A 13454-nucleotide genomic window follows, 5' to 3' on the forward strand; every position below is an offset into this window, starting at 1 on the left:
TTTCAGCGGGGACCCTAAATCTTAACTACACATTGATAACTCCTGCCTCATTTAAAAGCTCAATTTAACATTGGGATTTCTTTTTGAGGCCAGCTTTCGTGAGCTTTCAAACATATGGAAAAGTTCAAGATTTTCTATTTCCCTTCCAAATGCTTTGTTTCCTTTAACAAAGAATTTTTTTTTTGTCTGTTCTGACACTAAAACCATCACCTATTATATTGCCATGACACCCAAGCAAAGATACTGATCAAAAGACAAAGCAGGGCAATAAAGTAAAAAAAAAAAAAAGGGACAAAGGGTTTGTTTGGGGGATTGGTTGGTTTTTCAAAGCACTGAAATTCTTTTTCCAAAGGTATTTTTCATTTAGTTTTCTGCTGCAAAGTGGGAGAACAGCTGGGTACAAACAGCTCTGGGTGTCCTCACAACTATCAGGGCTCTTCAATGAGCTTCTGGTTCAGCCTGGTGACAATGAAAGCCTGAAAGTTTACATGAGGTTTGCCACCTGCATTTAGGTTTACAGTCACCATCAGAGAACAAAAACAGATTACTCAAGAGAACACGATCTACTGTGTTCCCTATTCAGTCCTGCATTAATAGTATCAGAGCAAGAAATGCTGTGTCAAGGAGTACCTCAAGCCATCAACTTTCAGGACACCAATGAATACCAGTGCTGTCAAGTCAACAAGGACAATCAAAATTGCTGTCCCCTTTGTTTTCACTCTTTGTCTTAATGAGGAAACAAACACATCCTCTAGATAAAACACAAAGAGAGAAGAAGCATTTTCTATATTCAACTCACAAGATATTGCTCAAAAAACCAACAAGTCTTTCTCATTTCTCCTGAACAAGTCTTTCCAAGAAACACTTCATAAGCCAGCACTTTGAAAAGAAGGGATAGTAAATGCATTATAGCAAACATAAAGCAGTGCAGAGAAAGCAGCATGGTACTACCCTGAACTCCAAATGTTTTTCCCAACCACTGTTTCATTCTCTTTTATAGTTTATTCCCTTACTAATAAACACAGTTACTCAACAACCCTCAAATATTTTTTCATATAAATCAGTAATTTTCTGTATGTTTCTTATCTAAGCCTTCAAAAGAAAAACCTTTGCTTCTAAATGTCTTGCTCCAATCTTTCTCCTACTTTCTTCCCCCTCTCCCATCGCCTCCATAGAAACTGAAAGAAGCAGAAAGCAGAAGGAAGGAACTTCCAAGTCAAGACAACGCTAAAAGCAGGCACATAATGAAAATTTACAAGCAAGAACCTATTTTCAAAACCTGTAGCAGGAAAATTATCTGGAAGTGTTCCAGATTACTCACAATAAATAAATAAATAAATAATCATCATTTCTGCAGAGATTTCCCCAGCACTGTCATCAACAAGTAGACTTTCTCAATCTGAGCCTGTAACCAATTTTGTAAAACACGTAAGCCAAACTATAATATTGCTCCAATCTGGAATCCTGTTCCGACATAATATGAAAATTAGACTCCAAGAATTTTGGCTGCCCTTGTGGGTTGTTTTGTTTTATTTTTTTTTTAAACTTCCAAAAGCTCACAAAGCTGTGACTCAGGTGCAGTGGGAAGAATGTGTGACCCTGCCACAGCTGATCAGGAGCTCTTCTGAACTCTGGGAAAGCAGCATCTCTCCAGAAGCACCCAGGAGGTGAGAGACTCATGCTGGGCCACAAGCAACTCTGAACGTGTCATCAGACACCAGGAGTACACTGGGCCTGCCATGCATTTTAAGAATAACATAGAGGCATGGAAGTGCTACTGATGGCTTGCTGGGACCCAGAAACCCTCGAGAGCAGCTCACTCTGTGCCCGGGACAACCTTGCGTTTGCTTTGCTGGAAAGCCTGTAATCACTTTCCCTATAAGGACGAGAGGCTGTGCCAGTTTGTCTGCACTTTGTTACAGCTGAAAATGATAAGGTGCTTCCAAAGTGTTGTGTTACAATAGCTGTACCTTCAGTTTAAGGATTTATCTTCCTTTGCTGTAGATAAAACTCCATTCCTTGAACAAATTAGGTTTGCTTATCATTCAACGCTCTACCTAATGGTTTCAGCTGTGTGTTTCTGCATTTATTGAAGCTGGGGCATTCCACAGATAGTTCTCATTGATTTGAGAAGCGAGCCAGAAATCCAGTCATATTTTATCCAAAATGAGAATAGGGCAAATTAATGATATAATTAGAATTATCAGAACTCTTAAATCTTAAAGGACAGGTTTAAATGCAGAATGATAACATTTTTAAAGGGGTATAAAACACAACTCGTTTATAAACAGCAAATGTATTGTGAAGTGATGAGCTGAACCTTTTCTTCATTAGTGTAGAGAAGCTGACCACTGGCATGCTGTTAGTGTACGGATCTCTAATGATGTCTCATCAGGATCACTCTGCGTATTTCAAAAGGCAAAATCTGCTATCCCAAAAGCTATTTAACCATGAATCCTTGGGTCAAAATTATGGCTGAAAAACAAGAGCTGGAGATCACAGGTATAGTTTTTGGGTAGGGTTAAAGGAAAAAAGAAAAACAAATGAAAAACGTCATACATCACTATAGAAAGGGCACAAAGGAATACAAAGAAACACAGAAACAGCAAATTCCATGCTGGTAAAGATGAATTTGCTGCACAGAATTGTCCTTCAAAATCTGAACATCTGAAAACCCATCACAGGAAGTAAGGGTACAAGGTATTCCCAAAGCCTACATATATCAGTTCAACATATTTAAATAAAAACCTCAACATCAGATTTAGGGAACAAAATAAAAGAGAAATTGTTCTGTGGTGGAAAAAGTTTGAAGAAAAAAAAACAACATAAACCTATCCTATCTTTTACTTAAAGACCATTTTCTTTTCAGCATCTTGTTGACTTTCTGCCCAGAAACTCCAGCCTAAGACTCTTGATTGAACAAGTCACAAGAGAATCGTGCATTTGCAGAAGGCTGTCCAAGCAGGAGAGATGCTTTGTATACCACTTTAGGTCATAGTCTAACTGAATAAACACAGCCTCTTAAATTTTTATTAAGTTTGAATAAGGATTTATATGTTCAGAAAAATGGTGCTTGGAAGCAAAATGTAAAAGAAAGAAAAAAAAAAAAAGAAAGAGAAAGGAATGAGGAATGTTATATAACCAAAGGAAAGCAGAGGTGTTTCTTGCTTTTACTGTTCTTAATTAAAATTTAAAAAGAATAAAAAATAAAAAGAACCTCAACACTGAAACCAGGAAGGCATGGTGCATTGAATGTCCTTGGTGTTGATTGCTCTGGGACAGGAGCCGTCCTCTGCGCTGCTGCCTAAGCGCCTGATTTGGTCTATGAAATGCCCTTTTCTCACACTTTTCCTCCTGGCACCGTCCCTTCTGCACCCTGTACAGACACAGACTGCTCTCTCCTCCCAAATACCACAGAAGTTGTCGAGATCAATGCTGGGAAACCACAGTTTTTCCAAAAGCTCTCTCAATGCTGTTGAAGAGGCTCAAGAAAGTCATCCATAACACAGAAAGCCAACAGCATTAGTGTTTCTATTTCTGTTCCTTCTTCCTGCTCCAAGATGAGTTCTGATGCAAAGCCATCTCAGCTTCTTGCAGCCAGCTACTGAAGATACTCCATCTCCCAAGATTCATGATACAGGAATTAAGGAAGTTTCTCCACATATACTTTTGTCCCTTCAAGTGTCCCTGGTGTGATGCTGGAATTTTCCAGCTGCTTTTCTGGCACATTCCAGTTACTTAAATCAATGGCTCCCAAATGAGGCAACTAACAGACAGGGTGCCCTTTATTCTGCAGCTCTGTGATACTCAAAATTTTCCTGCACTTGTAGGATTACCATTTCTCATCACCTGATGAGGACTGTAATACACTCACAGTCAGATAAATGTCTCTGCTTAGATTTAGTTGTTCACGAGAAAGATCCCATGGGCGATGCTTCATGTTTAATATTTAAGTCAAGCGAATCAAATTTGATAACCAAATAGACTCCCTATGGCAGGGACAACATCCTTACAAAAGACACACAGAATAAACTCTGGAAGTACCACTGGCAAATGTTAACTGAATAGAGAGTCTATCCTGGGCTTTAATTTTCTATTTTGTACTGCTTGCAATTAAAAATAAATGATATAAAGCTGGTTTATAAAAACACTAGCAAACAAAAAAGCTCTTTACTTGAATTAAGAGCAACAGCCCATAAGAGGAATATACTCCACAACATTTAGAGTTCTGGAGGGACTAGTATACATATAGGGATTTTAATTTTCCATGGCCTCTAAGTGTTATAATCTCTATCAACTGTGTGCACTCTGAGCCCATGACTAATGCTATTGCTTGAACTCTCATTGGTTGCTGGCTTCTTTCTTCTTTAACACTGTTTTTAAACCTACACTGATTCAAGAATTTGCAGGAATAAAAAAGCTTTTACAGCATCTCAAGTCTGAAACACAGGTCTGTTATAGGACACTGTGTCAACAAATCACAGATGTCTGAGTCAATGCAATCAGTGTGAACAGCAATAACTTGTCTCAGAGACACAGGCACAGAAGAAAGTTGGCAAAATTACAGTTTGATAGCCATTAAAAGATGACAGAACATTCAGATGTCAGGACTGTCTTCCTGATTTTACAACTAGCATTTGTTTATTTGTATCCATGACAAATACATCACCACACCTCAGGATAATTACTTCTGTAAGGTCACTTTGTGTTTATCTTGTGTGCTTACTTGCAAGTTATCTTCTCTAGGATCCTCTAAAGTTTTGAGCTCTCTATGTTTTTCAACTCACACACCGCATCTTTAGAGACATATTCTTAACAAAGTTGGTTTCTCCCTTTGCTTTTCAGTGCAAAACTGCCCAGGCAGAACAGCCCTGGCAGCTCTGCTGCTACACAAACATCTGTTTTAGTAATGCTCTGTTAGCAACACCTTTTATGTCCTGCTTAGTTATGCTAAAACAGTGTTTCACTCTATAGGACTACAAGAGTGAAGAGATTTGATCTCATTCATTACCATTAACCACTCTTCCTACAATTTGAGAAATACAGAATCATATAACCAGATAGGGAAAAAGAGGAGGAGATATAACCATTTTTTCTATGATTTAAGAACTTCCAACTGTCCAAGCTGATGTTGAGGTTAGTTCTGTGACAGATTGCTTGGAAAATGCTGCAATGGAAATATCTAATATTTCTACCTAGAACTTCTTGAAGCAGCATAAAAGACCTGTACAAAACACCCACGTTGTGGAGAGTGGCTAACTTGCAGACTGGGGCCATCCTTGCTTTCTCAGTTCCTTATCTGAGAAATCACTGACCCACAGAGCCCTGTGCAACTCAGGATAACAACAGCAAGGTAACAAGCCCCGAAAATCTCTGCTCACCTGATCTCAGTTCTCTCTTGAGGTCACATAGTTATTCTTGATTTCTCTGTCTTAATGGTAAGCCACTATCATGATTTAATGGACTTTCATTGGCAAAACATACAAAATACTGAGGCTGGCAAAGTATATAAAGGTCCCCTTCAAAAAAGTCACTGCATCTGAGACAGGAATCTGTGAACATTTATCAAATAAAAAGATGAGGTAAGAGACGGTATCCATAGACCAAGTTTCCAAAGAATTAATGGGGAAGAAGAAAGAGGAACCTATATATCAAATGAGAATCTCCAAGTTTGCCATGAGCTATCAAACTAGTCTGGAAAGCAGATTTCTGCTCCATTGAGTCTTTAATAGCATTGGATAACTAAGATAAACAGAGACGGAAGGGCTGTCTGAGACACATACAAAATTATTGAATTATGACATGTTTGAGAAGTTATTTACTTTACAGAGTATTTACACAAGGTTCACTTCCTCTTCAAACATAAGCTCAAATATTACAAAGATTTTTTTTCCCCCTTAATGAGGAGACCACATTCAACAGTCCCACAAATGTCCATAATTAACTTTTTTTAAGGCACATTCCTAGGAAAGTTTTCCAGTCAGTCACTTACCCAGAGCCAAAGCCATACCTAGGAAACCCCAAACTTTCACTATGCAGATGAGACACACGTGGAGAAGAAAACATGAGACATCAAAAGGAAGAGGAAAAAGAGGAGATGGGGTAGAAAGTGATGACTGTGAGATTGGAGTTTTACTTTCTGCTGTGCTATAGGCATCTGACAGGCTTTATGCTGAGCTCTTAACCTCTCTTTGCCTCTATTCATCTGCTAAATTACACCCTTTTTTGTCATGTGAGACCTGTAGGATGCAGAAACTATGCAGAAACTATGGGGAAACTATGTGTGTGATTACCTGGTAGAAACAGATACCAAGCATTTTAATGAATACAGGTCACTATATCCAGTGTAGAAATTTTAGATCAGGAACTTTGGTAAGAGAACACTTCCTGTCTTTGTAAGAGAAAATACCATCTATTTTAAAGCAAATTATTTGTTCTCAGCTCGCTGGCTCATACACAACATTCCTGCTTACCTGGGAAGTGTCATGATTGAATATAACAGCATTCAGGTCTCCACAATTATAATGTTTGATGAGATCTTCAGTGGTGTACGGGGCCTGCAAACTGCCTGCTCGGAGACTTTCATGCTGGAGCAGAGTTTGGTTTAGTGCAAACAGCACCTGTAGAAATGCAAACAAGAACAGAAGAGGAGTTAAAAATATTAGGTATCAAAGAAGCAAAGTGTAAAAGGCCAAATGACTCAAAAAACTCACACACATATGAAGTTTATTGACCCATCCTGGCCCACAGCAATAAGGGCTGATTATCAGATATTTCCAACTGGAAGGGAATTCTAACTTTCTCTAGTAGAAGTCCTTATTATATGACCCTCGTTATTCCTCATAAGGTCTAACTTCACAACACTGCTCCTGCAGAGGAGACAGTCTGAGAGCTTTCAGGTTGTCTATGCAGACAACTTGGCTGCGTGGAAGACACTGGAATTAAAATCAGGAAGCTTGTATTTCCTTTCACTATTTCCTGGCAGCTATCTTAAATCCAAAGCCCAAACAAAATCAGAAGATTTTCAGTAAAAATCATAACCTTCCAAACTTAGGAAGTCGCTGATGTATTAGGGGGACATTCTGCATGCTTTAAAATCAGAAACATGAGGCAATTCACTGTCAGTCTCCCTCCTTTAGTCTTTCCTCTTCACCTACCCTTCTGCAAAACAGAGATATTGAATTGCTGTTAGTAGACACAGTACTTCTTATGAGGCCTCACCAAGGCAGAGTAATGGAGGAGAACTTCCCTTGACCTGTTGGCCACGTTCTTTTTAATGCACCCCAGGATACCATTGCCCTTCTAGGCCACTGCTGGCTTATGGTCAACCTGTTGTCCACCTGGACACACCTGCACAGAGGAAATAGAACCACTCTTTACTATTTACATTTCTGTACCCCCAAAATGCCCTTGATGATGATGAAAGCTTCTCACATTTGTAACAAGAGTGCCCTCTCCATTCCAAGTTATCATCTCAACTCTCGGGTAAGCAACACATGCTGAGTGCCAGCTGGCCCAGCCACGGCTGCAGTCTCTGATAAATATTCTTACTCACATGCCTAACTTTAAGTAAATGAACTGACTTTAAGATTAAATCCCAAAGGAGTTTAAAATTAATGATGTACCAATGTTTTTGCAACTTGGAAGTTCTTATTTGTTTACAAACACAGTTTCCACTGGAGTTGATCTGAAGGAAGGGAAACCGTCAACTGAATTTACTGCTGTAAAAGCTCAGGTATATAAGCAAATAAGATCTGAGAAAAAAATAAATTTAATTAATAAGAAAATAAAATTATCTCCAGGGCATTAACAGCCTCTGAATACAAAGCTGTTCGATGTTCACTAACACACACGTTCTGGTTGAGGGAAATAAAATGTTCCTTTTTAATTTACTTTTAAAAAACATAAAGATCGTCTTTCAAACGAACCTGCTGGGCCTCCACCCCACAACTGGTTGCCTCTTAAAATCCAAGCCTAAGAGATTTCCTCACTCAGATCTAAGGGTCTCATCGGGCTTTTCTACAAAGAGATCTATCTTTCCCAGGCCTGTAGCATAAAGCTAAGCATCTTCCTAACTTAGTTTTCCTGTAATTTAAAAAATCTGCAAAAAATACAGTTTAAAAATTTCTAACCTTTGAAGGATCTGAGCGTTCTCTTTTTTTTCCCCTAAGGGCTACAGCTTAAAGAGGAAACGGTTCATCCCAGGATTTCCTGGGGATTCTAAACATTTTGACTAATAAAAATAAAAGCTTAGAAAAACTTTGACAGGAAAACTGAGAGCAGAGCTTTTCCCAAAATGCTTTTAGTCAAATCCTTCTCAGTTTTGATTTTTTAAACAGTGGATGTTGCTGGAATTTTATACACAGAAATGCTCACACACACGCATATATATACAAACAGGCAGAAAAACCTTGAGCATAAGACAGATAAGACAGAGTGTTTTACAGTGAAATATTAAGGAGGCAACAAACAAATCCTTACTTTGCATTCTGAATGCTTTTTTTTTTTTTTTTTTTTGGTTACTTCAGCTTCCTGAGGAAACCAGTCCTTCGCATTCATGCTCTATGCTTCCTCCTAATAAATTTGGAACCTATTAGCTGATTTCAGTCATATTCGCAGAGGGTTAGAGCAAACTGCCTGCATGCTCCTTGAAAATAAGCATTTGGCTGCAGAAAGGGCCACAGTGTTTGCTCGCCTGTTTTAAAAAACCAAAGACATCACATGGGAGAGGAGTTGATCAGAGCTTGCAGCAGGAGATGGATCCCAGTGCATGGGCACCAGATTTATTACTATTGGTGCTTGTCTCAGGATGGTTGTGTTCCTGCTCTCTGCCCCTGTGCTGTAAGAGGACCTAGAAATACTGCCAGGTGAGCCCTGGCACACGGCTGACCTCATAGGGAAACCAATTTCTGCCTCCAAGCTACTGCCCAAAAAAACAACTGCAGAGATTGTATTCTGGGACAGGAGCTAAAGTATTTGCATATGCTCAAGCAAAACTTCAGCCACTTGAGAAGATTTCTAGAGAGCTGTTGCTTAACCAAGCCTCGGTCATCATGCTTTTGGGTTGAGCGGCTCAAAACACGCATAAGAAGAGGCAAGGTCTTGCAGCAGCTGCCTGCTCGCTGGATTTGTAGGCCATTTCCTCCAAAGTCAGATTAAAGCCATCTTAAAAGCTGCATTTATTTTTCCTTACTGTTCAGATAATGCCACAAAAACAATGCCGTTTCCTTTCCTGCTCCCTATCTTAATATCAGTGACCCTGTGACCTCCAGCCCAAACCTCTATCTGAGCTAAATCTCCCAGAGGTGCCTGAGATTACCGCACAACTGAGGGCTTCCAAATAAATACACTGAAAGCGACTGCCTATGCACAGTCCCACCTAATAAATACAGCAGACAGTATTTGTTCTGGGAAGTGATGGGAAGTTATGAGCTTGGTGCTGGGAAAGTGCATTTTATTCATGCAATTTACGATCCTGACAGCTGTGTGCTCTGAAGGCCAGTTTTGCACGGTTGTCTCTGGCCCCAGTTTGCAACCAATTGAACATGGACAACAGAAGAGGATTTTCACCCTTCCAAGAAGCAGGTTTTCTACCCATGTGGTGTCATCCTCCTGTGCAAAGCAGCAAGCCAACACAGATTTCATGCATGTTTGGAGATACCAGCCCTTATGGCAAACTTTAAACCTTACTGCTGTGCTTTATTGCCTAAGAGAACAGGTACCACCAACCCCACACAGCACCAGGAACAACTGGTCTGATCTTTTAGCAGCACTTTTGCACTATTGTCATCACATGGAAGAGGGGCCTGGACCTGGCCAGTTCTTCCATGGGAAGGTCAGAGATAGGCCTGGTACAGGAGGAAAGCTCTGCCTTACTGCTGACTTTCATTCAAAGTATTCCCAGGAAGGAGGAGATCTTCAGAATCCTCAACTTCAATTTCTTAGTGAACACAATGGCTCAATTTCTTAAATTTATGCCAACTGCTCTCTCCATCACCCAGCCCTTGTGCTGCTGCATCGCTTCAGCCCAGGAAGTAGATGACCATTAATGTCCCTTTGATCTTTGGCCATGGTCATCCTGGGCACTCCAGTTGCAGCCAAATCTGCAGAGACCAGCCTTTGCAATCCCTGTGCAAACCCGCTGCAGGTCTGACCAAACAAGCCTAATGAATACCCTAACAAAGGACTTTACTGATTACCTTGATGCTACAAACAGTATTTACTTCCCTCCACACATCTGGATTAGTCAGGAGTCAAATACTAATAGAAAGTAATGGCAGCAAAAGTCTATCTCGTGTTTAAATCATCTGAAATGCACAAACCACTTATTTTCAACTTCAAAAGACAAAAGATTGGAAAACCTCTGAACTACTCAAATAAAATGAGCAGACAAAACCTGTATGAGGTCTCAAGGTCCCAAAGGGGGCTGACATTGCTTAAAAATGTTTATACATGCATACATAACACTGCAGGTTGTCATTTTGAGCTTCATTTTTCCAAAGCCATGGCATTAGCTGGAGCAAAGGAGAAGCTGTCTGATTTTATGTTAGATTTCAATGAGATGTGGTTTGTGGATCCAGTCCACAGAAACAGCACTAAGAAAGCACTGCCACCTCTCCAGACAATGAGGAGAAGTGAGTTGATGTGCAGCTGGCCTTAGGAACACTTGAGGAGTTCTGTCACAGATCTCGTTCTCCATTGTATTTGGTTTTGGAAGCAAAGCAAGATAAAAATTCCTCTTATTCCAAGGTACTCTCACAAACCATCACAATGTATGGATTCTTTCCCATGACCATCACTGAACATCAGCTTGTGGAAGCAGAGGCAGCTGTGTCCATTCAGCTCTACGTTTTTAATACTTTTGCATATGTGAGTGAATTGACTTTAGTTGATTATCCTGTTATAGCTTTCCAAGTAAAACGTGCACATGCTCTGTCAGAAATCCATTTCGTTTATTAAACTCCTGCAGTTCTCCCAGTTCTGATGACAGCTCAACTCTGTGCCTATCACCTCATTTAGAAGGCAATACTATGGATTTCTAACCAAGTGGAAAGGTTCCAAGGACCACATCTTCAGTTTTCTGACTGTAGTTCCAAACAGTGCCACAATGGAAAAACAGCTTCATGTGGGCATCTAAGAAACCATTGTAAAGTACTGTAAGGAAGTGTTTTTACCAGGTCAAACACTTGAGTGGTCCCAAACTTCATAGGAACTATTTTGCTAATAAAACAGAAAAATCAGGACTTACAATGGAAGGAACAAAATTTGTGTTAGACTGAAAAGAAAGAGATCAACGTTCGTCTGGTGGGTTTGCTATTGAGATTGGAGAAGCAAAGGAAACTGTGAAAACTCTCACATCAAACTTTGCCATACATAAAAATTTGATTGCCCTGATGGAGAAATCACTCTCCAGTCCTAGACTTACTAAGGCTGAACCATAAGCATAGCATTCATATGACTCCAGTAGCTGGAGTTACAGGATGACCCCTGCATAGAACCATGATTAATAACAATTCTGCAAAAACAAGTCCTGAAGTTTCATAGCGTGATGTCATCTCTTGGGCAGGGAACTGTTGTTTTCTTTTGCTTTCTCTTCTGGACAAGTGCCAACACAATGCAAATACTAAATAAGCATTAATGGAAGCATTTGGGTGAGTATATCCCATCAGCGCTCTCATTGCGACTCAAGAAAAGAAGTGCCCACTCTCCTGCTCAGCTCAAAACAAACCACATCATAAGTACTGAGGTGTACCGTTCTTCAGGGATTCTTGTTCTGTTGTAACCATTCTCTGTACTCAAATAGAAAATCAAATATACTCCTTCAGGTCAAAATAATGGCCTGGAGGGAAAAACAAAGAGAGAAGAAAAAAAAAAAGAAAGAAAAACTGAAAAACCCAAGTCCCTGATTTTTCAGATTAATGAAAAGCAATAAAAGTGTTTGCCCAAATCTGTTCAGTTCCACTGGTTTCCAGAAGACGGGTTTCCCCTTTCCTTGAATCTTTTGCACTGTTGCTAGGAATTAGTGAGCTGTGAAACTCACCTAATGAGGTCAGCATCAGGAAATAGCTCTGAAAAAACAGGTCCCGGAGGAACTATAAAGGACTCCCTCAGTGTCCAAGAGAAATCCTGGATGCATCGGCACATTGTGCTGCCGGGGCCACTGGAGGAACGCACCTTACTTTGCTGTTGTTGTTCCTATAAAGGGACAGCTAAGGAAAGTGAAACTATTAACTCATCCACTGGAATTTCTGCTCAGAAAACCGTGCCCCCTGTTAAAGCTCCTCATAAAAGCCTTTCAGCTAGTTGGTTCCATATGTTCCCCAAGCCTGCAGTTATTGCTTCTGAAAGGCAGGAGTAGTTAAGCGTCTGCGGCTTGGCACTGACCAGGGAGACCTAAGGACTTTGCTTTTTCTCTCCCTTTCAAATTACCAATTAACCAGTTTAATAAAACAGTTTGAATCTGACCAAGGTGTTTGTAGAAACCCCTAACCACGACAAATCCTACCGGTGACATGCAGGCTTGACCTGGTGCAGAGCATTTGTATTAATAACTCACAGACCTGACACTAATCACACAGTCATAGAATGGTTGGGTTGGAAGGGACCTTAAAGCCCATCCAGTCCCAACCCGTGCCATGGGCTGGGTGCCCCACACCAGATCAGGCTTGCCCTAAGGCTCCATCCAGCCTGGCCTTGAGTTCCTCCAGGGATGGGGCACCCACAGCTTCTTGGGACAGCCTGTTCGTTTAAGAGTAAGATGGTTTTATTTGGAGCTGGGAATACCACAAGGAGATAAGGGCTCCAACCCCATGCACCCAGAGGTCTTGATGAAGTATTTAAGTTGACTTCTGGGAGCTTAGCGCTCACTTTGACCCCCTGACTTTTCTCTTCATATGAACCACCCATTAAAAACTTAACAAGTGCCAAAGTCGAAATCTATATTTGGTATTTGCTTTGTGTTTCACTGAATCAAAGCATAAAAACACACAAACAAAACCACCACAACGATACCTAGACAGAAAGTACTGCAATGTGCATAAGACCCCCATTCCTTCAGCACGACTTCAACAAACCATCACCATTGCCCAGGGAGGACTCACCTGGCAGCTCTATTTTATTCTATATGCTGACCACACCAAACTATTACACGTATTTTTTGCTTCAGCAGGACTCTTAGATACAAGTCTTCAGGTGTACGAGGCCATAAAGACAACAAATAAAGACAGTGGAATAAAACTCTAACCTAAGTTAATTCCTGTCTAGATAGAACTTCTGAAATACCATATAATTCACATTACATGTATTACAAATACCACTCCTTAAATTAGGCCAAAACATCCCAAAACAAGGTCTTAAATATGTCAGAAGCAGTTGTAGCACAGGCATGAAGGATAAGATCTGAAACCATTTCTTCTAAATATATTGAACTGAGCTATTTCTAAAGGTACTCAGTT

General features: G+C 40.2%; 1 protein-coding gene across 1 annotated transcript in view; it reads right to left on the reverse strand.

Annotated features, from left to right (window-relative positions):
* The window catches only part of TRABD2B (TraB domain containing 2B), a 257477-nt gene that overhangs the window by 112441 nt on the left and 131582 nt on the right, over nt 1–13454 (reverse strand). The window contains exon 3 of the mRNA XM_042820189.1: nt 6474–6620. Within this exon, the coding sequence (XP_042676123.1) occupies nt 6474–6620 (147 nt within the window). The remainder of the gene's footprint in view (nt 1–6473; nt 6621–13454) is intronic.

Source organism: Centrocercus urophasianus, unplaced genomic scaffold, assembly GCF_019232065.1.
Source record: "Centrocercus urophasianus isolate 14NV4802_14NV808 unplaced genomic scaffold, USGS_Curo_1.0 seq_18, whole genome shotgun sequence".
NCBI classification, from domain to species: domain Eukaryota; kingdom Metazoa; phylum Chordata; class Aves; order Galliformes; family Phasianidae; genus Centrocercus; species Centrocercus urophasianus.